Source organism: Bicyclus anynana, chromosome 2, assembly GCF_947172395.1.
Source record: "Bicyclus anynana chromosome 2, ilBicAnyn1.1, whole genome shotgun sequence".
Lineage (NCBI taxonomy): Eukaryota > Metazoa > Arthropoda > Insecta > Lepidoptera > Nymphalidae > Bicyclus > Bicyclus anynana.
This window is the reverse complement of record NC_069084.1, coordinates 17,573,236-17,599,291: the sequence shown is the minus strand read 5'-3', so window position 1 is coordinate 17,599,291 and position 26,056 is coordinate 17,573,236. Positions and strand designations below refer to the sequence as shown.

Genomic DNA, 26,056 nt, shown 5'->3' with positions numbered 1-26,056 from the left:
GTGACTAAGTTCTGTTAGTTGGCAGTTTTTTAATGACTCCGTGGCGCAGTGATATGCGCAGTGGATAGGCCGATTGAGGTTTTCTTAATTGGTCCAGGTCTGGCTGGCGGGAGGCTTCGGCCGTGGCTAGCCTAGTGACCACCCTACCGGCAAAGACGTACCGGCAAGCGATTTAACGTTACGGTACGATGTAGATACCGAAAGGGGCGCGGAGAACAAGTGAGCCCGCTTCCATCTTTGATTGCATCATCACAGGTGAGATTGTAGTCAAAGGCTACCTTGTAAAGAATTAAAAAAAAATCGACAAAATACCTGGAAACTAGGCGGTATTGCGAGCAATTTGGAACTTTAATTGAACCTTGAGTATTACTATAGCGTGTGTAATTTAGTTTGTTACTTTACCAATAAATTGATAAAACTATTGTAAGTCGCATGCACATGTCTGCGCTAACCACCACCACCATTATCAACCCACATTCTGCTCACTGCTGAGCTCGAGTCTCCTCTCAGAATGAGAGGGGTTAGGCTAATAGTCCACCTTCTTACTACTTACTTACTAATAGACTTCACACACGCAGAGAATTGGGAAAATTCTCTTGGATGCAGGTTTCCTCACGATGTTTTCCTTCATCGTTTGAAACACATGATATTTAATTACTTAAAATGCACACAACTGAAAAGTTGGAGGTGCATGCCCCGGACCGGATTCGAACCCACACCCTCCGGAATCGGAGGCAGAGGTCATATCCACTGGGCTATCACGGCTGCGCTAACCACTTTTATTTATTTATTTTAATCGATACAAGCCCTTATTCGCACGAGAGTTTTTTTAACAGACGTTAAAAAAGCGTTTATTATTATATCTAGGGTTTTGTCAATAAGGCTTAACAAAACCTATAAAAATTAGCTTTAATTCGAGCTTTCTCACTTATATCTAAGTCCTTACCTTGTCAACAATCACCAAAATTCGGTTTTTTATTTTTCCTGAAAATTGCAATTACAATTTTATTCTCCGGGACGGCAATTTGTCCGCCTCAGTTTAAATGTGCTAATGCCCTATCTTTAGTATAAAATATTGTTGAGACTAACCCTTACTTTTGACCAGAAGTTGGTACGAATATCTATTTAATGTTATCAAAATAAAAAATAAATTAGGTGTACATTTAATGTTAAAAAAGTACCTATATTTAGTGTTTTTGCTTACTTAGCCTCAGTGTAACAAAGTTTAGACAGAAGTAATAAAGTGTACACTTACAAAAAATCATAATAACCTTGGAAATTTTTGGTGAAGTGCAAAAAATCCTTCACTCAAAAAACAATACCTGAATAATCAATAAGTAATTACTTATCTTCAAACAGGAATCGTCACTCCACACTTGATGTGTCAATAGTCTGATATCTTTTCCATCTTTTTACAATTTGTTGAGTCAATATTCTGCCTTATATTTTATTTTTTCCAAACAAACAGTGTTAGAAATAGGTACAGACTCAGATCAAATACCTATTTACCTAGTCTGAGGGTTTAGCCCTACATTCTATAAAGTTACAGCGCGATGCCAACGTTGGTTTCCATGGAAACTTGGTTGTTAGTGTCAATTTAAAATAAGATAGGTGCCTTTGAGATGTGGTGTTGGAGAAGGATGCTTCGTATACCGTGAACCGCTAGAAGAACAAACATCTCGATACTGAAACAGCTTCGCATTTCCACTAGACTTTCACCTGTATGTTACCAGAGTTTTGAGTTACTTTGGTCATATAGTCGTCTTCCCGATAACCTGGATAAAGTAATAGTGGTGGGCAAGGTGGAGGGGAAACGACCACGTGGTCGATCACCTACCCGCTGGTCTGACCAGGTTAAGTCACTCACTGGACTCCCTGTAACAACAGCCATTAGAAAAGCTGTGGACCGGACTGTGTGGAGGGGAATTGTTAACAACGCATCGAAGGGACTGCAGTGCGGACAAGACCTTCAGCAATGAACATTGCGACCAAAAAGAGAGTAAATTTAATTTTAGCATCCAATAGAAACAAAGCTAAGGAGCCGGGGATCGAACCCAGGACCTACGTCTTGTAAATCCACCGCGCATACCACTGTGCCACGGAGGTTGTCAAAACGAGGTTGAGATTATCACATTGAATACAAGATAGTGATACAAAATATAACAAAAAAAAGTTTATGAAAAAGCAATAGTTGCCGCAATAAAGCATTACATAATACAAAAAAAAACTGAAGTACCTAGGTTTCAAAAAGAAATTATAATTATAGGAATTATCCAACATTGCGTCACACTCTACTATTCTAGTATATATTTTTTAATAAAAATAAATAGGTAAGGGTGATGTCTCATTAGTGCCATGCGTTGAATAGTCGTAACGGATCAACGCATTGTATGCTACACCAGCGTGCGTTGTTATGACGCACGACGTCGCAGCGCCAGAGCATACAAGACTCACGCACACATTGTGTTGCACGCGCACACACGCAAACAAATGTCTCTTGTCCGTTGAAATGTCGACTGCGAAGACTAAACTCTTTAATGTGGCATGTCATTTAACATAAACAATGGGAAACGACGCAGGACGAACGTGCGACGTAGCAACGTAGCGCTTCGTATTAATGGAGCATCGCACTAAAATTTAGTCTAAATAGATCGATCAATCAATATTTACCAATATTTTTTATTTTTATCACAAAACATAAAAAGACGTAATCCCAAGCATATCTAATAACGGATTGACAGCCGATAAAACTGATCGTGTGATAATCGCGATGTCCATTACATCATGTCGATTGCAACCAACATACCGCTGTAGGCATGTGATATTACTTGATCGTCCGTGGCTGACATTATAACATTGTAAAGATGTTATTGGTTTACTTATTAAAATTATCGAAATTTTGGTGACAATTCCGGTGTAGTTTTATAACATCATCAGTTTGATTACGAAAGCGTGGTGAGCCTTGGAAAACAGCCAATTATCACTCATAAATCTTCTGGTACGTAGTTGGTAAGAACAACAATTATTGTTACATCACTAAGTAGTTACTAGTGATGCGTTTGAATTCGAACGCGAATATCTGCATATTTTTTGCCATCCGCATCTGTATTCACAAGAAACGCAGCAAATGGTCAAAGCCTATGTATTTATTAGTTATAAAGAGAAGTAATTTAATCTCTAACTATTTTTTTATAAATGCGCGTGTAGGTTTTTTGACGCTTTCACGCTTACAATACTGATTTTAATTATTTATTCAAAAATGAAAACTTACATTATCAGCGAGCAACAAAGTAACCCAGATTCGCATTTATACAGGGCGCTGGTGAGTAATTCCCATAACTCTGGGGTTATATTCTTTACCGAAAATTATTAAAAATGTTCAAATAACATGTCATAAATACTCTTAAACATGTGTTCTAAAATTAATATTTTCGGAGAAAATAATAATTATTTATTTTGTAAATAGATCTTAAAACGTGTCCCTTAAAGGCATCCTTATAATGATGACGTAGCCAAACTTAACATTTTAAAATGCACGATTAGTTAAAGGCTCGTTAATCATTAGTGATAATCGGAATTATTTGAATCAAGTACCTATAAAAACATAAAAAGTTTTTATTTTTTATTGGAGTTGGAATGCTACCATTACATAATTATTGTCATACGACTTGTGTATCTTTTGAAATACTATTATTTTAATTCTAAGTACATGTCCCAATGGACGTTGGGGTCCCAATGTGCTGGAATGGCGACCCCGCACTAGTAAGCGCAGTGTTGGCCGACCCCTCACTAAGTGGACTGATGACATCAAGCGAGTCGCAGGGATTCGGTGGCTCAGTATCGTGATGTTTGGAAGTCCCTACAAAAGGCCTATGTTCTGCAGTGGACGTCCATCGGCTGATATGATGATGATGACTTGTCCCAATTTTGTATGTAGGCTGGGCCTTTATTCCGAGTGTCAACTAAGCAGAACAATTTTTATCTTAAAAGAACATGAAATTACGTAATAAAGAAGTATATTAGTATAGTATATTATGAGTAGAAGTAGTATATTATCGTCGACACTTTATACAACCTTTTCACGAATATCCACATCAACAAAGTCCAGTTTCTCTAACAATTCTTCAAACACTGCCAGTAGGTAAAGCATATTCTAACTCGAAATTTCGGTATTTCAATCGATCGATCTAAAACACAAATATAAATTTTAAAATAATACTATTAAATACATAATACAATGAAAATGGCATAATATATTGTACAAATACTTAAAATAAAACTAGATAATTTAATTACTTGCGCCATTAATCAATAGTCCTTTGACTATAATGGGTGTAAAAACACCGGGTTGCGAGTGTATCTCAAAACCAGGGTCTGTGCAAAAACCCTTCACCCGTGCCACTGTCTACTTAGGAGCATCGATCGTAGATCGTTAGATGGGCCTCAACGTGTCGCGAAATTGTCATTGGTTTCGCACATTGAGTACGTCATCACTCGTAACACATTTCTCTTTATTCATGTTGTGGCTTGTATTTTTACACTTCCAAAATGAACACGAAGGCATAATTAAAGGATTAAAATAAAAAGAAACAGTAAACATTTTTTTTAATCCACGTCCACTCTCAGCATGCGCTTGTTACGTACTAAGATAAAATGTGCGTCTTTGGGTAATGACATAAAATTGTGCGTTCTTTAGTATGGACCATCTAACGATTTATATCGATGCTTAGAAGAATAACACAAACACTTAGAAGCGGCAACGGTGTTTTTACCTGAGTGCAAAAACACCCTTGTAGCTTTTAGAGGGTTAAGCGACGCCCCCGGGTGCGGAGTTTCTGAAACTAAAAATGACAATGAGTTCCATGTATTTATTAGTTCCGTGATACGAACCTACATGCGACGGACTACAAGGCAGTTGATATTACAACCATGATGACATTTTTTAAAATTGTATATAAATTAAGAGTATGCTAATATTAAAGCAATTTTGTAAAAGGAACAGGGTATCTGCGATCATTACTTTCGGAGCTACAGGGATTTAAAGGGTCAGGGATCCGCTGAAAAACGCCCCATACATAATGGTACGAACTAATGACGTCGTAGGTAATGTAATGATCGTTAGATTTGTATGTGCGTTCAAACAAAATTACTAATATCTCTGTTATTTGTGCGTTTATGTTTATTGTTCAAACATTAATAAATGTCACATGTAATGTAAGGAAGCTAAAACTGTTTGAATAGATTTTGAAATTTTATAATCTCATTTATTTTGCAAATATCCAGACAATCTTTGCTTTTTATGTATAAATTAGTTAACATTGACCTTATTTACCCGAATGTATCATAAAAATCAATATATTCAAACCTAGTCATCATCCCCACTATGAGATTAATTCATTTTGTTAAGAACCAGTTCCCAGTTGACAATCCAGTCGGAGTTAATCCGTATTCCGTGCGTTTCATAAATACGAGTAACTTAATAATGTACCGGTGTATTAAAACCAAATATACAATAACAGTGATCCAGTAATGACCATGCTGTCTCGCGTCGCAGTTGTTCTGTGGTAAGTGTTCGACGTAATCAGTTTTAATGATCATTAGGCATCTTTTTTATATTTTTCATAAAAAATCCAAGTTTTCCGTATTATAAAACACTATGTGACCCGGATTTCATTTGTTTATGCGTTTTCTTGTATATAATTAAGAATTTAGATTTTTTTGATTGCATACTTGCATGCTATAAGTTATTTTTTAAATTTCTGTAACTTAAAATACTGACAAAAAACAATAGGTAATAATAATTATTATCAAATCGATACAGATATTTTTGAGTTAGTAAATTAAGTCTAATAATTTTATTTTATAATTTTATGGAGTTATGTAAGCTTTGCTATTTTAGTCAAAATTTCGTTTCGAAATACCTAACTTATGTTTATATGACCAATTATAAAAAATATAAAATATTTAATGTAATACACAAATTACGAATTAAAAATGTTTTTCACATTATATCAACCATAGTTTATCTATATAATACTGTAAATATTATAATATTGTAAAATTAAAGAGTTCGTTTTTATGTTTGTTCAAACGGTCTCTGGAACTAGTAACCAGTCAGATTGTAAAAAAAACATTTTAAAAAGGTTTTATATTTGCATAATGTTGACCATAATTTTGAGAAGTGACTAGCCTAAAGAAAGACTAGATAGAGAAACTTTGGCTGAAAATCTGTTCTTTAAAATTTGAAGTATTTTCCACGCAGAGGAATAAGTATAATATCAGTAGAAAAGTATAGCTTAATTTTAGTAATTTCAGTTAGAAAAAAAAATCTAAATTATTATAATTCTTGACGGCCTCCGTGGCGCAGTGGGCTTACAAGATGGAGGTCCTGGGTTTGATCCCCGGCTGGACCGATTGAGGTTTTCTTAATTGGTCTAGGTCTGGCTGGTGGGAGGCTTTGGCCGTGGCTAGTTACCACCCTACCGTCTAAGACGTACCGCCATGCGATTTAGCGTTCTGGTAGGCACGCATCGTGTAGAAACCGAAAGGGGTGTGGATTTCATCCTCCTCCTAACAAGTTGACCCGATTCCATCTTAGATTGCATCATTACATCATCAGGTGAAATTGTTGTCAAGGGCTAACTTGTAAAGAATAATGAAAAATATTATTTCTACAAAAACTACTTCAAAACTATTTCAAAGCTAGCTTCAACTTTATTCTACAGTTCTATACTGATGGTAATTTCTTATTCAGCCAACTTTGACGGATGTTGGTTGATTAAGAAATTGAGATTGTATGTAACAAATGGCATCCGGTCCAAGATCCCAGTCGTGTCGTGCGTTTTTTTTTTTTTTTTTTTTTTTTTTATTCTTTACAAGTTAGCCCTTGACTACAATCTCACCTGATGGTAAGTGATGATGCAGTCTAAGATGGAAGCGGGCTAACTTGTTAGGAGGAGGATGAAAATCCACACCCCTTCCGGTTTCTACACGGCATCGTACCGGAACGCTAAATCGCTTGGCGGTACGTCTTTGCCGGTAGGGTGGTAACTAGCCACGGCCGAAGCCTCCCACCAGCCAGACCTGGACAAATTAAGAAAATCTCAATCTGCCCAGCCGGGGATCGAACCCAGGACCTCCGTCTTGTAAATCCACCGCGCATACCACTGCGCCACGGAGGCCTTTTGGATAGTATAACATATACAATAAACATAGAAAGGAATTATTGATTATTTATCTATCGCAGTGATGTAGGTATTTGGGAGCTATTTTTTATTCTTGTAATTAAGACACCAACAGATTACAATCAATACAATCATATACAGGTTATTCCGTAATCAATGGATAAATCGCAAATGGTAGATACAACTAATTATCTAAAACTAATTTGAATAGTTTTCCAAAAACCCCTTGGGTGACAAAGTTATATATTTTTTTTTGGATTTTTCAAATTTTCCCGTCTTGAATCAGTTTTTTCAGTACTGTAGCTGCTGTAATTAAGATTTTAAAGATCTTATTTTTGTTGAAGATCACGGATTAAATTACGATTACATTAAGATGACCCGATCTTAATGAAAAATCAATAATTCTTGCACTCAAACTTTCTTTCACAAAACAAATAAAATATTATTTGTAAAAATAGTATTATAGTTACATTGGTAATTTAATCCGTAATGTTCAACAAAAAATCAGATTTTTAAAATCTTAGTTACAGCAACTATAGCATTGAAAAAAACTGACAAAAATGGAAAAATTAGAAAAATCCGAAAAAAAAATATTATAATCAATATTAAATTATAAAAATATTATTGGAAAACTATTCAAATTAATTTTAGATAATTACTTGTATCTACCATTTGCGATTTATCCATTGATTACGGAACCCCCTGTGTAAACAATATTTAGAATGCTATAGGTATGTTTTTTTGACCTACTTATAGGTAATCACAATATGCTTTATATACTAATAACAATTTAAAGAAAACCAAAACCAATTAAAAATTAAAAACCAGGAACAAAAATTATAAAAACTAAAAATGAACAAAACAACATAAGGTGAAGTTATTGAACCGAGTAAAGAGCAAAAAAGTATTTTGAAGTAAAAAATGTTGCGCACGCGCAGTTGGACCGTGCTAGTTCATGACTAGGGACCCCGTATGGGTTAGAAACTAGTCGGGAATAATCTGACGTTGTATCACGTGAGTTTTAGCCGTGTTTAATAAATTTAATATGAATAACAATCACGATAGTTTAAATTCTAAGTCCACCTTAACTGTTTTATAATTCCTTCGTTTAAAGTTCAAAACTCGATAAGAAAGGCAAGTTTGGACACGCTAGACGCTAACGGCTAAATTAATCTGTCATAAAACGTTTTAAAATAAAAGATTTGTTTGTTAGATTTTATTGCGTAAAAAATCCTCTTTCTTTAAATCACGTAATGAACTAAGCCCGTGAACCCCAGACCTTCTTCATTTTATAAAAGACTAGCGGACGCCCGCGACTTCGTCCGCGTGAAAGTCGTTTTAAACTTTCAACTACCCCTATCCTACCCTACCACTACCCTACCACTACCCTACCCCTACCCTACCCTACCCCTACCCTACCCTACCCCTGCCCTACCCCTACCCTACACTACCCCTACCCTACCCTACCCTACCCTACCCCTACCCTACTCATTAAGGCTGCACTTCTTTATTTATTCCTCCCACCGCGAGTCGCATCGAGCGCAATAACCGTTACACAAAAATAATCCTTAAAGTATGAATTAGAATTCACGCGCGATGGCTTAGCGTATTTCATGTATAACTTTGGTGTTTCTTTACCGATTTTTATGATTCTTTTTTTATTGAATAGGTAATAATGTTAACTTTCTTATTAGGGATGAGTGATGAGTGTTATAAACATAAGAGTAGACAAATATAATTAGAAAGCTCCGAACTGCTAAGCTATCGGGAGTTACACGTGTTATTGTGAGTCAACCATAAAAGATAGACATATATATGCTGTTGTGTTTTTATAGATAATTTTAAGGAGAACATTTCCGTCATACATGATTTCTATGTAGCTTTAACCATTAAGGCTGTACACGCGACGGAAGCTTAACAAATTGAGTAACTTCTCCCGTTTTCTCAACATTTCTCTTCACTGCTCTGCTCCTATTGATCGTAGCGTAATGAAAAGTATACTATAACCTGCCCAGGAGTATGTTGAATAATTGTACCAAGTTTCGTTAAAATCCGTCCAGTAGTTTTTGTTTCTATAAAGAACATACAGACAGACAGACAGACAGACAAAAATTTTACTGATTGCATTTTTGGCATCAGTATCGATCACTAATCACCCCCTGATAGTTATTTTGGAAATATATTTCATGTACAGAATTGACCTCTCTACAGATTTATTATAAGTATAGATAGATGGATGTTTGTCAGCTTCATGCTCCTACCATAGGTAAGTACGTTAGCCAATTATGGAGTTTGGACGTGCTGGCTTTGGGAGGTAGCAGGTTTTAGGGATCCAGACCTTCAACCGTCTAAGTATAAAGTATATTTTTTTTTAAATTTGTCAGCTCATGCTCCTACTCTAGATGAGTATCGTAACCAGCACTATGGAGTTTGGACCGTAGTTGTATGGGATATAGCAGGTTTCAAGGATCCAGACTCTCAACCATCAAAGTATATCATAATCGCTATGCAAAATACGCGAGGCGGATGACTAGGTGCGAGCAGGTTAGGCAATCGGGTTTTTGATTTTTTTAATTATAATAGATTGTTAATAAAAACTAAATTAGACCAGCTGGTAACATAATAATTGATTAGAAGTTCGCAAAAAACTTAATTACTTTATCAGACCAGATTAGTTAATTAGTTAATTACTACGTGCATCGCGCCTTGATGACCTCTCCGGCGCAGTTGGTATGCTATGGTTCTCAACAGAGAGGTCCTGGGTTCGAATCCCATCTCGGGTCTGCTTAGGATTTTGTATCAAAACGAGGGATCGTTGTTGTTGTGATTTTGTAATCACAACAACAACGATCCCTCGTAGAAACCGTCAGAGGTAGAATAAATCATTCGTCAGCCGTTGGACGTTCACTGCTGGACATAGTCCTCTTGCATGGACCTCCAAGCACAACAGTCTCGAGCCACCATCATCCGGCGGCTTCCTGCAATTCGTTTGATGTCCTCAGTCTACCTAGTGGAAGGGCGAACAACACTGCGCTTTCCGGTGCGGGGTTGCCATTTTAGCACCTTAGTACCCCAACATCCACCGGCTCTTCGAACTATGAGGCCTTGCCCATTGTCATTTTAGCTTTGCGACTCCATTGGGCCAAAACTGGTTTTTGACTGCAAAGTTATTTTCAACTCACTTCAAAAACGCAGGAGCCTGATTACTCGAAGGTGCCTAGACCGGTATACTCTTGATGTGGCCCCATTGTCATAATGTCAGGATCTGATAATGGGATCCTGGAGAAATAGAGAGGAACTTTCAAATATTGTAAGGGCAACTATAGCGTTTTTTTCATTAAGTACTTTAAATCACTACAACTTAATGAAGGTCGGGAGTCAATCTCATGGTGGAGCCGAAACACAGACGAGGAAACTCTTTAACGGTTTACAGCAGTTACCTTGTGTTTGGACTTGATTAATTTGTGTTGACAAGGCCTTTCACCTAAGTAGTTTGTGACTGTCATTAGGGGTCTGATGATGAGGACGGAGGACATGAATGGAACTCCTCAACGGTTTACAGTAGCTACATTGTGATTAAGTTTGATTTATTTATATTGATGAGGACTTTCCACCTAGATGGGTTGTGACTGTCATTAGGGGTCTAGCAGGAAGACAAAAGACAGGTAATGGAACTCCTCAACGGTTTACAGTAGCTACCTTGTGATTGGGCTTAATTAATTTTCCACCTAGATGGGTGGTGTGACTAGTTATTATAATAGTTTATTTTTCGTAACCCATTGCATAAAATTAGATTTTATGCTTTAATTATATTATATCACACATTATAGAAAAATGTGCTTAATTTTTTTTTATTTTACTTTGAAAACTTACTGCATATGTAGGTGGGGTACTTTTAGGTGCGCGACTACTGTATTTTGCATACATTCCTACTGACTTTAATGACATAGTGTTTAAAATAATGGCACATAATTAGGTATAATAATAGTTATTATACAATTAATCAATTCGTGTGTAATAACAATTATGTGCAAAGTAATTGATGTATTGTACACTTGATCGATTAAACTGGATTCAAAGAAGGTACTACTCAATACATTGTATGTAATCGGATCAAGATTAATCACTTTAGCTTTCTTGATTACACCACATAACTAATACAAAATCACATTATTATAAATACTAAAGTAATTAAGAATAATTTTCTTAAAACCGTTAAAATAATTAGCAACCCATTTTCGGCTTTTTGTTCAGCACGAGTCTCCTCTAACAGTGGAATTTACAGACGTTGTAGGGGAACCCCCAGGGGATCATTCAGCCGCTGAATGTCAAATGTTAAATTCGACATTCAGCGAATATAGCACTCGACATTGAGCACTATTTGTTTGAGAATTTGACGCTCAGCGGGTCAATGATCCCCTGGGAGTGCCCCTACAACGTCTATGAATTCCACTGTAAGAATGTGAGGGGTTCGGCCAAAAGTCCACCACGCTGGCCCAATGCCGATTGACACATTGCTGGTGGTGCACATGGCCAGCGTGGTGGACCATTTAGTTAATCTCCTCTCATTCTAAGAGGAGACTCGAGCTCAGCCGAATACGGGTTGGTAAATATGAACGTGTATTCGTTAATGGATATAACATTTTCACCATAAGCCCGCCAAGCCGCATCGGAGCATCGTGGTGGGTATAAGCTCCACATCCCGTCTCCTATAAGAAGGAAGGCCCTCGCCCTGTAGTGTGTCGTTAAAAGAGACAGATAATGATATCAAGACTCGTTCAAGATGCAAACTGCGGCAAACGATACGCAGTTTGGTGGTGGTTAAAAGTTCGCATACGATATAAGGAAACCTCAGACAAATTATGTTATGACCTGCCTCGCTAGACGCTACCCCTCTGACAAAGATCAAGAATCAACGATCTAACGCGATTATAAAAACTGCCCCTGCATTTTGTAAAGCTACAAGAAAAAAGAAAGAAAATAAATTTATTCATATCTAAAAGTTACAGACAGTCAGTATCCTATCCTTATGACAGCATGTCTGTCTGTAACCCTTAAAAAGAAAGGGTGTACAGCTCAGCATAAGCTAATTATCCTCGCCGACACGCACACAAGCCTACTTATCGTAGCGTAGCGATGCGTCAAGGGCTCCCATTTCGGAGCACATAAAACAGAATCCTGCGACTACACACTATCTATGTGTTATAAATCTATCGTTTTTAAGTTTATCTCCAATTTCACAGCGCGACACTACACATATCGCGAGCCATCGATACAAGTTTCCCTCCTTTCTTCAAGTTCGGGGCTGCTACATCTGCCTATCAAGTGGAAGGTGCATGGAATACCGACGGTATGTCACTTACTTACCAACGCCAATGTGTAATGAAATGCCTTTCTCTTCGAGTTAATTTAAGAGGTGAATTTTGTTTCAAGAAAAATAATAGAATTTGCATAAGTCAAGGTCTTTCACTGCCGAACGAAACAAATAATCTTAGACAATTTGATTAAATTATGCGTTTTAAAATATATAAAATTTCTTTAGTCACAACATTTTGCTTTATGCATTGGTTCCCAAAGTGATGTCTTGATGAGATGGACTCCAAGGGTCCACGAGAGACTCAACAGGGGTCTACGTTGTCGTAACAAAAAAATGGTGGTTCACGATTCGTAAGTGAGGGTCCTTGAAATTTTATTATGCTTCATCCTAAATAGGGCGTTTTCATAAAACAAGTGAGATGTTAAAAAGTAAAGTTTTTTGACTGACCAACTTAACTTTTTGACATCCACTCACAGCATAATAAAATATAACTGATTTAGCAATAAATTTTTACTTTTTTTCATCACTTTCTCACTTATTCACAAACGAAAACTGTTTGGTTGTTGATTTGCTTGGAAATTAGCCGCAATTAAAATTTCCATAGTTAGATATACTTACATATTTTTTCATCCTACGCCTAACAAGTTACCCCGCTTCCATCTTAGATTGCATCATCACTTACCATCAGGTGAGTTTGTTGCAAGGGCTAACTTGTAAAGAATAAAATTAACAAAAAAAAAATACATCGTAAGTAATTAAAATACGAGTATGTAGTTGAAGCATCTAACACCACTCAGTCATGATCTTAAACTTATTTCATGGTTGTTCATTATGAATATTATTTAAACGGGTACCAGTACATACCACGATAAAACGACGAGATTTTTAATGTCGATATTTCGACCCAATTGCATGGATCGTCTAACCACCACCCATGCAACGGGGTCGAAATATCGACATTGGAAGTCGTTTTATCGTGGTATTTAAACGGGTACCGTTTAAATAATAACCACTCAGTTATGTTTGGCACGACCTTGGTTTCTATAAAATAATGTGTTTCCAGGTAAAGGTGAGAACGTATGGGACCTGTACCTGCACACACACCCCGGCAAGGCTCACAACGCTACCGGCGACGTGGCAGCGGACTCCTACCACCAGTGGAGGGAAGATGTCAAGGCTGCTGCCGACATGAAGCTGCACTTCTACAGGTCAGCACATTCCTACAAGATTTTTTTCTTTTTTAACACCTGACGCAAAATTTGGGTGTTATAAGTTTGATGTGTCCGTCTGTCTGTGGGATCATAGCTCCCGAATTTGTTTGCATGAAAGGTGACATATGTGCAAGTGTTTTTAGACAATATACATGTTTGATGAAAATTGGTTAAGCCGTTTAAAAGATCTAGGGGCTGAAAGTGGAGAAAAATAACCGAATGACTGCAAATATACTCGAGTGGGGTCTCAAATGAAAGCGCACTGAAAGAGATCTATTCTCTTTCTCTTGATCGAGAGTGTAATTAATAATTTCATGACCATCGGGATTTTTTCAAAACGTTCCATTTTATGTCATATAATAAAAATTTTAATAAAAAAATACAACCGACTTCAAAACCTAAAAACGTACCCACTAAACTAAAAAGCGAAAAATAACATCATAATATGTTCTACCTGCTGATCATGAAGGCGGTGCTAAGCCGTTGATGTATTAATTCGAATAAAAAAAAACCGGCCGAATTGAGAACTTCCTCCTTTTTGAAGTCGGTTAAAAATACGTAACGCAACGGAAGGTGTGTTTTTACTAAAGGACGCCCGCGTAAATTCAGTGTTTTCCGGGATAAAAAGAGCCTTTGTGTTAATTCAGGGTAAAATTTATTTTCATTCCAAATTTCAGCCAAATCAATTCAATAATTACAGCGTAATTAAATAATATAGACTTATACACTAACTTTGTGTGTGAGTGAGCACGACTATAGTTCGACAGATAAAAACGGTTATTCTGTGTCTCATTTTCGTAGATTTTCAATAAATTGGGCGCGAGTGCTGCCCACAGGCTTCAGCAACGAGCTCAACGATGCAGGCGTCAAATACTACAGCGAGCTCATCGACGCGCTGCTCGCCGCCGGCATCGAGCCCATGGTGACGTTGTACCACTGGGACCTGCCTGTTAACATACAGAACCTTGGTGAGCGCAGATACTTTACCTATTGCTTCAGCGACGAGCTCGACGATGCGGGCGTCAAATACTACAGCGAGCTCATCGACGCGCTGCTCGCCGCCGGCATCGAGCGTTAGCGTTAGCGAGAGAGTTAGCGAAAATCACTATGCCAATTGGGCAATACCCACTGCCTGCTATGATATCCACGATGGGTTTTCAATAAGCACCAGATGGCCATGGGGCGACATTTTTTACCTATAACCTAAATGATCAGTTAGCAATAAATAAATTGTGAATACGAAATTACGTAACTTAAGAATTACTAATGAAAGCTAGTTGGTAAAATTTGTATATGTCCACTAACATACGTCAATGTTAGTGAATTGACCTGCAGGTCCTGGAATGGACCACTGAAAAGAGTTGATAGTAATAAACGAGATATAACCTCCTTCCAGGTGGCTGGACAAACCCACTGATCGTGGATTGGTTCGGAGAATACGCCAGGATCATCTACTCCCTCTACGCGAGTCGCGTCAAAATCTGGCTCACCATCAACGAGCCCAACGTCTTCTGTGACATCTTCTACATATCTGGGGAGTCAGCTCCAGGGATCAAGGAGCCAGTGCTTGCTCCGTACCTGTGTAATAAGCATACCATGCTGGCCCATGCGAGAGCGTACAGAATTTTCGATCAGGAATTCAGACCGAGGTACACAGGTAAGATTAATACTAGATTAACAGATACTCACGGTTTCAGCCGCTTAGTTCCCATTTCCTTGGGAATTCGGGAATTAAATATAGCCTATGTTAGTATCTTTTTAATGGTTAAGGAGTTTTTAAAATCGGTTAAGAAGGTTTGGAGCCTCTGCGTAACAAAGAAAAAAAATTTTGCTTGGTGACAGAAATATGACTATACGTTAGATATTTAAGACTCCAACCCAGTACCTCGTGATCTGAAAGCTACAAAGCAGTTTTATTCATATTTTTTTCCATAAAAATAAATAACGATATGTAAATACCGCCTTGCAAAGTGCCAATAAAGCTGATGATAATAACTTGTACAATGAGAACAAACTATTCTTTCGCAAACCTTCGAATGGTATATCCTGCTTGTAGGCAAAGTGTCGCTCGCCAACAACGTGCTGAACATCGAACCTGCGTCCCCCAAATACGAGAAGCTAGCAGAACTTGGCAGAGAGCATCAGGTACATACACTAAGCATTTTTTTTATTTAATGACAAGTTATCCCTTGACTCAGACCAATTACCTTTGAACTTGTATTGACCTAAAATTCACCAAAAAAATTGACAGTCATTTTTTGAGGGGAACGAGGTAAACTCATCATCATTAACAACCCATATTCGGCTCACGATTCTCCTCTCAGAATGAGAGAAGAATTAAAAAAATCTCAGGTATGTTTTCCTCAAGATGTTTTTCCTGCATCGTTTGAGACACGTTACATTTAATTTCTGAAAATGCACTTAACTGAATAGTTAGAGGTGCATACCCGGGCCGGATTCGGACCTACGCCCTACCAATCGAAGGCAAAGGTATATACCATATCCACTGGACTATCACATCTCCCTCGAGGTAAACTCACAGTCTCACACATCGAAAATATTTAACACAAATAAATATATCCTATATCCTTATTACACACAACTATTTTAAATCGTAATACACACGTATTTCTATAGACGCATTTTGCTTATACACGTTATATGTTGTTTATACGCGATCGTGATCATATACTTTTGACAGAGGGGTAACGTCTAGCGAGGCAGGTCCTATGGTAATTGGTCTGAGGCCCTTGACTGCGATCTCACCTGATGTTAAGTGACAGTCTCTTGCTTGTATCATTATGTAATAAAATATATATTTTCTGTAAGTTGAAGTCATTGGCACTTTTAATTGTAAACTCTCAGTGGCAAAAGTGTTAATTGCTGTGAATTCACACCTTTAATATTATTTTAAAATATAATTAAATAGTAAACGCAAATAACTGCATTCACGGTCATATAAAGTGGGAAACGTGCCGACAATATTGCAATCTCGGTTGCTCTGGCTAGCCCTTCGTAAACTATAGTCCGGATGCTCAGAGATTGAATTTCTGACAGATTGGCAATGTAACATGAGAAAGAGAGACAAAAAAACGAGGCAATTGTAATTAGAAATGTTTGTCCCATTCGCACAACCTGTCAGTAACGCAATCTGATCAGACGCAGATCTGAGCGGATAGATTTTACGAGTGCAAACTTATACTGATGCCAGGCAGCGCCGGATTAGCCATAGGGCAGTATGTAGCATTTGCTACAAGTCCTGCGTTCAGATGGGAGTCCCGCGCCCGAGACTCGAGACTCGAGAAAATATGGAGGTAAATTTTGGTGGGCAATATGAACAATTATATTTTTTTGCAAACTGCACATCAAATGAAAGAGCTTCATAAGAGGACCATTTTAAAATAAATAGCTTTTGAGTTATTCAAGGATATATACTCCTACTCTTCAAGCTTGATTCAAACTTGAATGTCCGAAGTAATAAACCTAAAATAAAAAAAATACAGAATATAATCCTATTTGTAGATTTCAGGAAAATCTTGAACATTTAAATTTTTTAATATGAAGGTCATTTTTGGAGGGAAAAAAAAATTAGAATTTGTTTTTTTTTTAACCTAAAAGGGCCCCTGTTTAAATTTCCTACAGGCCTAATCCAGCACTGATGCCAGAAATCAGAAGGTCAAGGAATGTGCGATTTATTTTTTGTATTTGAGGATAAAAATGCGACAAGTATATAAAATAATAAAAATCACCAATGCAAGGTCCAATCTCTCTCGTCTAAAGTATTGTGAATCACAGTGTCAATGTCACAGTCGCAGGCAGGGAATACATTTTTGGAACTAATAAGTAGTTCTTTCTACGGCTTACATAGAATGAACTGGTAAAATTTTTCATTTAACTAAAAAGCGTTTTTGGCTAGTGTGAGTTAGTTACCACCCAACCAGCGAAGCAGCCGTTTGTTTGGAAGTCCATGCAAGAGGCTAGTGTCGAGCAGTGGACGTATATTAATGATGATGATGATGATGATTAATACTTTATACTTGGACGGTTGAGGATCTGGACCCTTGGAACCCGTTACCTACCAAAGGCACCACAGTCCAAACTCCATAATTGACTACCGTACCTACTTATCTATGGTAAGAGCATGTTTGAATGAGGTACAGAGTAACCAGAGTCTTTAACTGCGTACTGAAGCAGGTGAAACTTGGGTGAAACCCATAAAAAAACAAAAGTGAGGTGTCTCCTTGACATCCGCATATACAAACTTTTTCATAATTTGTATTTCAAAATTTAACACTAACAACAATTACGTAAATTAATATAATAATCAAATAAAAAATGCCAATAAAAAATACTCCGTCTCATTTGTTTATACTAATATTATAAAACTGAAGAGTTTGTTTGATTGAACGCGCTAATCTTAAGAACTACTGGTTCTATTTGAAATATTCTTTCAGTGTTAGATAGCCCATTTATCGAGGAAGGCTATAGGCTATATATTATCCCCGAATTCCTAGGGGAACGGGAATCACGCGTGTGAAACCGCGCGGCGTCAGCTAGTTTACTATATGAGAACAGTTTTTAAAACATTTAAAAACATAAGACGTCACTTTTCTTGATTAATATTGAAAGTTACTGATGCGACGTTTCGTGTCGCACTGACTCAAGAATGTATTCATTTTTGAATTTGTATTTGTGACGGGTACGACACTGTCGTGTGCCTTTCCATTTATATTATTAATCCGTACAATGAGGTACATTGCCACAGGCTCGCGTTCTGATCAATTATGGCCAGTAATTCAAAATATCATAAATCATTGCAAAGGTAAACAAATGTTCTGGTTATTTGTTGAAAGAGAACGTTAAATTGCAGTTAATTATTGTAAGTAGTTATAATACAATAAGACAAACATTAGCTCTACTATTTAGTTAATAGATAGCGATAATAGTAATAATAGACAAGTTAATGTATTATGCAGCTTAGAGAACCTTTATTTTTACTCTCAGTTATGCAGTCGTTATCAAACCATATACGGCTCACTGCTCAGCTCGAGTCTCCTCTCAGAATGAGAGAGGGTTAGGTCAATAGTCCACCACGCTGGCCCAATGCGTATTGGCAGACTTCACACACACAGAGAATTAATAAATTCTCTGGTGTGCAGGTTTCCTCACGATGTTTTCCTTCACCGTTTGAGACACGTGATATTTAATTTCTTAAAATGCACACAACTGAAACTTTGGAGGTGTATGTCCCGGACCGGACTCGAACCCACACCCTCCGAAATCGGAGGCAAAGGTCATATCCAGTGGGCACGGCTTCCAATTATTATTAGTGTTATATTTCAACTAATTTACACAAAAACCTTTGTCATTAATCACTCTCTCACAAAAGATTCATTATGTTTAATATACACTGTATAAATTGCAAAGGTTTTGGTGCACCAATATAAATACCGCATGAAAATCCGTTCAGTAGTTTCAAGTTTAACACAAACAGATAGACAAAACAGACAGACAGATGCGATAATGGAATTCCTTTTATTATAAACTAGCGGACGTCCGCGACTTCGTCCGCGTGGAATTCAGTTTTATCACAAAGCGGGAACCGTGGATTTTTCCGGGATGAAAAGTAGCCTATGTGTTAATCCAGAGTAAAATCTATTTCAATTCCAAATTTCAGTAAAATCGCTTCAGTAGCCGCAGCACAAACGAGATCCCTTATTTTATCCCCATGGGCGTTAAATTTACCAAAATCCAATTTAAGCGAACAATCTTTAATTGTTGGAGCCGTTTCCAAAATTATTCCGGATTACATACACAGATACACACAAAAATCGGTCGTTTTAAGATTAAGTATTCAAATAAACCATAACAAATTACAATTATAAAATCAATATTTTTTGTGTACTTACCTTTAGCTAGCAGGTTTTGTTACATAACATTTAAACGAACCCATATAACAATCCTAGTTATGTATAGATAGTAGATACCTCGGGGAAAAAGTGCGCGATAAAGGATTTTTCTATTATTTTCAGACTGGCAGATACTCTCATCCCATTTTCTCCAAGCACGGAGGCTGGCCGCCTTCTATTGAAAAATTAATGTTGGAACTTAGCCTGAAACAGGGGCACAAGGAGTCCAGACTACCCCCTTTCACAAAAGAGGAGATAGAATATGTGAGAGGTAAAATTATTTAATTAAAAACCAAGTCGTTTGGTCGCTAACTATGGGCCTCATAAGAAGGCTCAGAGTCACACAGTGGGCGATGGAACGAGCTATTCTCAGTACCTCTGTGTGATCGAATCAGAAATGAGGAAATCCGTAGAAGAACCAAAATCTCTGACATAGTTCAACGAAACTTTCGGGGCACTTCCTTCGAAGAAACGATGAAAATTGGGATCCCAAGGTGTTGGAATGGTCCTGCAGTGGACGTTCATCGGGCAATATGATGGTGATGAAAATTATATTTTTAAAACTGCCTCGTAAGGCCAGTGGTTAGCCTACCTATGCGGTTTCAAATCTTGAGGTCCTGAATTTTAGTACTTAGTCGGCCTTTGAAATTAGTACTACTACGGTAGTACAAATAAATATATAGAAAGTAGCATTCAGTAGTAGTGATGTGCATAATTCTATCTAACAGAAAGACAATGTTTCCCATTCCCATTAATTTCCCATCACTATTATGGGTACCGCACAATATGTCTTCCATTTCCACCCACGTCTGTCACTAATTCCATGTACATACATCTTTCAGACACTCCAACCTTCTCTTGTTATTCCTACTCCTCTTATGTCCTCCCACTTGTAGATTTAACATTCTCCTTGTAATAATATATCCCACTGCACCATAAGGCCATGCCTTGCTAGCCTATATTGTTCTTCAATTTTTCTGCCGCGACTTTCAGATTTCCCTATTACCCATTCTTGTCACACCTCACAGGACATTGTCATTTAAATACTAAAACTATTTTAAAGGTGTTTACTAAAATTTGATAAATATTCTGCAATTTTCAGGCACTGCCGATTTTTACGGCTTGAACTACTACACCACATATATAATTAGACCGGCCAAGTTGGATGATAAGCCAGGTGTGTGGTTCCTCACCGGATCACCGGAGCTAGGTGCGGTGCTGGAAAACCCATCGAATGCACAATACGGGGCATCCCCTACGCTTCCGGTAAAACTTGATACACTAACCTAAGTTTATGACTAAAATTCACCATCAGTTTGTGTTGATCCATGGCGCAGAATCATAATCGCCTGCTATTTGCCTTATCAACCCATATTCAGATCACTTCTGAGCTCGAGTGTCCTCTCAGAATGAGGGGTTAGGCCTATAGTCAGCCACGCTGGCCCAATGCTGATTGGCAGATTTCACACACGGAGAGTATTAAGAAAACTCTCTGGTATCCTCACGAGTTTTTCCTTCACAGTTTGAGGCACGTGATATTTAATTTCAAAAGCGGACCGGAACCGAATTGGAACCGACAAAATTTACCTCTTTGTAATATTAGTATATAGTTATTTTTTTTAAAGAATATTTGTCATATATTTAAATATGACCAATATTCCCATACCCCTCCAACTAGTCGGGAAAGACAGTATTAGGAGTGGGTACGACAATAGACCAACAGACCTGGGATCGTACCACCGCGGTGATGAGTCCGACCGCTCTTACCGTTGAGTTAAGGCGCAAATAATCTAAGGCCTTGCTTTTTATATTAAAGGTGGCACCTAAAGGGCTTCGAAGGGTGATGGCCTGGTTACGTCGACAGTACGGTGACATCGACATCTTCATCACCGAGAACGGGTTCACGTCAAGCGGACATGAGCTAGAAGATTACCACAGAGTAGACTTCTATAAGAAACATCTCAAAGAAGTAAATTAGTTTTATGCCTATTTTAGAATTAAACTATCATGAGTGTGCATTCATACTATTACTCGTATTATGAAACATGGCTAAAACTCTCAACGTCGGAGTATGCCCGATTAGTTTCCACATAGGGGCCCTTAGTCATGAGTTTAGTCATTAGTTGTATTACGCGAGTTTTAGCCGTGTTTCTTATTAAATTAATATTTTGTGCCTGTTGCTTTTCGATCCAGTAGGACAATTCCGATTCAATTAGCTCCGGGCTGAGAGTTTTATCTGATCAATGATTCGAAGGAACAATAATTCAGTAACTCATATAGCCACCCATCTGTAACCTGGGTCGGGCTACCCACTGGACCATAGAGAGAAGGCCTGGCCTTTTTGGGCGTAAGAGACTTTTTTTTTCTTAACAAATTAGCCCTGGACCACAATCTCACCTGATGGTAAGTGATGATGTAATCTAAGATGGAAGCGGGCTAACTTGTTAGGAGTAGGATTAAATCCACACCCCTTTCGGTTTCTACACGATATCGCTTTGCGGTATGTCTTTGCCGGTAAGGTGATAACTAGCAACAGCGGAAGCCCACTAGCCAGACCAAATAAGAAAACCTTAATCGGCCCAGCCGGGGATAGAACCTTCGTCTTGTAAATTCAACGCGCATAGCACTGCGCCACGGAGGCCTTAAAAAAAAGAGACTTAAAGCACGATTTAATTTGTCAGGTACTGCTTTCTATGAAGGTGGATAACGTAAGCGTTACAGGCTACGCTGCGTGGTCACTTGTGGATGACTTCGAGTGGTTGAGTGGATACACGTGAGTTCTATAGCATTTTTGGTTTTTTTTTTTTTTATTCTTTACAAATTAGCCCTTGACTACAATCTCACCTGATTGTAAGTGATGATGCAGTCTAAGATGGAAGCGGGCTAAATTGTTAGGAGGAGGATGAAAATCCACACCCTTTTCGGTTTCTACACGGCAGCGTACCGGCACGCTAAATCGCTGGGCGGTACGTCTTTGCCGGTAGGGTGGTAACTAGCCACGGCCGAAGCCTCCCACCAGCCAGACCTGGACAAATTAAGAAAATCTCAATCTGCCTAGCCGGGGATCGAACCCAGGACCTCCGTCTTGTAAATCCACCGCGCATACCACTGCGCCACGGAGGCCGTCATGGTTTTTTTATTATTTTCCGTTTTGAAGAATGTTTACCATGTCATTTTAAATAAGTATGTCCAATTTTCCCATTCTCCTCCAATTAGTAGGGAAAGACTGCATATATGGCGACTATGGGACTTTTTAATTTCTCAAAATGCACTTAAATAAAAAGTTGGAGGTGCATACAGATAGAGAGGTCATATCTACTGGGCTTTTACGGCCTACATTTTAAAAAATTAAATATCACGTGCCACAAACGGTGAAGTAAACATTGTGAGGAAACCTGCATACCTGAGAATTTCCCTAATTCTCTACGTGTGTGAAGTCTGCCAATTCATCTGCGTTAGGCCTGCGAAATAGACTAATGTAACGCCTCTCATTTTATAAGAAGACTCGTGCTCAAGAGGGAGCCATATATGGCTTTTAGATTATGATTAAATTTTTAATTTTAAACTTATTAATAACTAGCTGTCTCTGGTTTCCGTTCCCGTAGGAATACGCGGATAATATATAGCATAAAGCCACTTTGGGCATGTGTACGACAAATCTGACCCTTTAAATCCCTGTAAAGTAATGATCGCAGATACCCTGTTACTTTTACAAAATGGCTTTATTATTTAGCATACTCCTAATTTATATACAATTTAAAAACTGTCATCATCCCAATTTACAAAATAGTTTTAGTAGATCAAAAGTTTACCCCCTATCATTCTTCATGTTGAATTTGTTTGTTGATAAACATTCCACGTCGAGTTTGGATTTAGCCCCCGCACGAGTGTTTTTTTAAAGGTCGTTAAAAAAACGTTCAAATATAGTATAAAGCAAATGAAAGTCTATTTCCAACGTTCAAAATTGAACAACACTGCTCGAAAAATATCGTCGTGTTTTATAAACGCAACGCAAAAAATCGTGTGAACATATACTTGGGAATGCATTTGTTGTATTTGAACGGTTTTCTAACGTCCGTTAAAAAAACTCATGTGCGAATCGGGCTTAGTATAGAGATCGCAGTCAAGCGCTAACTTGTCAACGAATAAAAAAGTTGAATTTTTCAGAGCATTATTCGGTTTGTACGAAATAGACTTCGACCATCCAAACCGTACTCGTACTCCGCGACTTTCGTCGTACTACTACGCTTGCGTCATCGAGCATCGAACCTTGGCCTTCCCGGACTCTTGCTACCAGAAACACATCAGTAGACTCAGGAAGAGGAAAGCACGGAGTCGTGGACAGATTTCTGCTAAATTCAGCATCGTGCTAAACGCAGTGTTAGTTTTATTAAGTATCAGCATATGCCAATTGTTATGATATAACTAATTATTAGGTATACAAGGTGCTCGGCAGTATTTCCCATAACTCAAGGGTTATATTCTATATGGAAAATTAATTAAAAATGTCCAAGGAACATGTGTTTTTATATCAATAATTTCGGAATAAAAAATATTTCTTTTGTAAATAGATCTTAGATGCCCCTTATATCGCATCCTTATAATATGACCTAGCCTAACTTATTTATTGATAAATATCATGAAGTAGCTTACTAGTAAAGTGCGGAGTGCCATTTATAATATCTATATCTCGTCGATATCGACAGTCTTACCACTACGGTTAGGTATTTTATAATGCAATAAAGGCGTGTGTTACATGGTTCGTCGGAATTATTTTAATTACTTTGTATGAAAATATAAAAAAAATTAACTAAAAAACCTTGTCAACACCTTGAAGTTATGGGAAATACTCCTGCAACATCCTGTATAATTATTTAGTTAGTAGTTAGATTGAATTGAATGTATTATAATTGTACAAAATAGATATTGTAGTATTATTATTTATTGAAGAAGAAATAAAATTGAAAAATATATAACGAGTTTTTATCATGGAAATAATAAATTTACGTACTCACTTAAAAAAATTAAGACACCCAAAAGTCTTCATTTTTTCCAACCATGTGAACTAGCGTCAACAATTAGAGGTAGTTATGGTACCGCTACCAACTTAAACTAATGAATACATCGTCACTCAAATGTCAGGGGACTGATTCTGCTATTTTTTACTCGTCGATGTAACATTCGCCTATAACAAGTTCTATTAGAATATGAACTTGTTATGGGCTATGGGATGCCAAAAATAAAATATCACTAACAACGATGTTGCCATGTCTGTAAATTTACAGAATACAGATATAGACGATATCGCGTCAAGGGCTAACTTGTAATTTCAATAAAAAAAAAATAATTTAAAAGAAAAAACGAAAAGTTGCTCATGAATGATAACTTGAAGAATGATTTTCCTACAAGTTTATTATTCCTTCTATTCATATAATTTACGCTATAAAAAGTATCCTAAGCACGTTTTGCTTCCAAGTCCAATTTCCTACCAAAATTTATTAAAATCTGTACAGAGTCTTGTTAGTGAAAAATAAACCAGACAGACTCATTTTTAATATTAGTATTTATTAAAGACCGTTTTTTTACAATGCTTGATTAGTTATTAATTAGTAATGATAATTAATATTGAATGGTGATTTAGGTTTAAAACCATCCAGATTAATATCATGATGGTTTAAGTGTCCTCAATGTGGTCGGACTTCCGCTAATGTTCTTAATTACTCGTAGGTAGATGTACTTTAAAGGTCAAATCATATGTAACGGGCATTAACCGCCGGAAGGATATTCCATAATATTTTATGTATTCGGATTAACATCGATGTAAAAATCATCGCACAGGTCAATTGGATGTCAACTACACAGGTTCAAAACAGATATTAACCATTTTTTTTTTAATTTAAACTATCGTAAGTGTTATTCATATTAATTGATTATGAAAAATGGCTAAAACTCACGTGATATTAGGTCTAATGAAGAAGACATTAATGAACCCCACCACTCAACCCCTCTCCCAGCGCGCGATGCGAGCAGCTGCGCGCTGCGCCGCCGCTTCGCGGTTTGAATCGTGCCGCGTTGCAAGAACCAGCTCATGACAAAGGGCACCGTATGGGTTCGAAACTAGTCGGGCATACTTCGACCGAGAGTGAGACACGTGAGTTTTAGCCGTGTTTCATAATCAATTAAGTAACCATTTTAGGTCTTTTATCAGCCGTTTGAAGATTATCAGCAATTTTTAAATTAATGAAGAGATTTGAGCCATCAGTTAGTTGTAGCTGCTGGTGCTTATAAAATTTTAACTTAAGTCGTTTATTTCAACTGAAACAAAGGATTTTATATATTTACTAGCTGACGCCGTGCGGTTTCATCCACGTGGTTCCCGTTATACATAGGCTATAGGGGATAATGTATAGTCGTTATGTGATCATTAAAAAAATA

At 37.5% G+C, this 26,056-nt stretch overlaps 1 protein-coding gene across 1 annotated transcript; it reads left to right on the top strand.

The window, feature by feature from the left end:
- The first annotated feature begins 90 nt into the window (after window positions 1-90).
- Window positions 91-24,617, top strand: LOC112056171 (myrosinase 1). Its single transcript, XM_052887417.1, has 11 exons — window positions 91-5,564; window positions 12,428-12,534; window positions 13,565-13,709; window positions 14,514-14,680; window positions 15,109-15,369; window positions 15,769-15,857; window positions 19,745-19,892; window positions 20,724-20,887; window positions 21,438-21,590; window positions 22,303-22,394; window positions 23,789-24,617. The coding sequence occupies exons 1-11, from the start codon at window positions 5,530-5,532 to the stop codon at window positions 24,039-24,041; spliced, it is 1,614 nt and encodes a 537-aa protein (XP_052743377.1). The 5' UTR covers window positions 91-5,529; the 3' UTR covers window positions 24,042-24,617.
- Window positions 24,618-26,056: the final 1,439 nt, after the last annotated feature.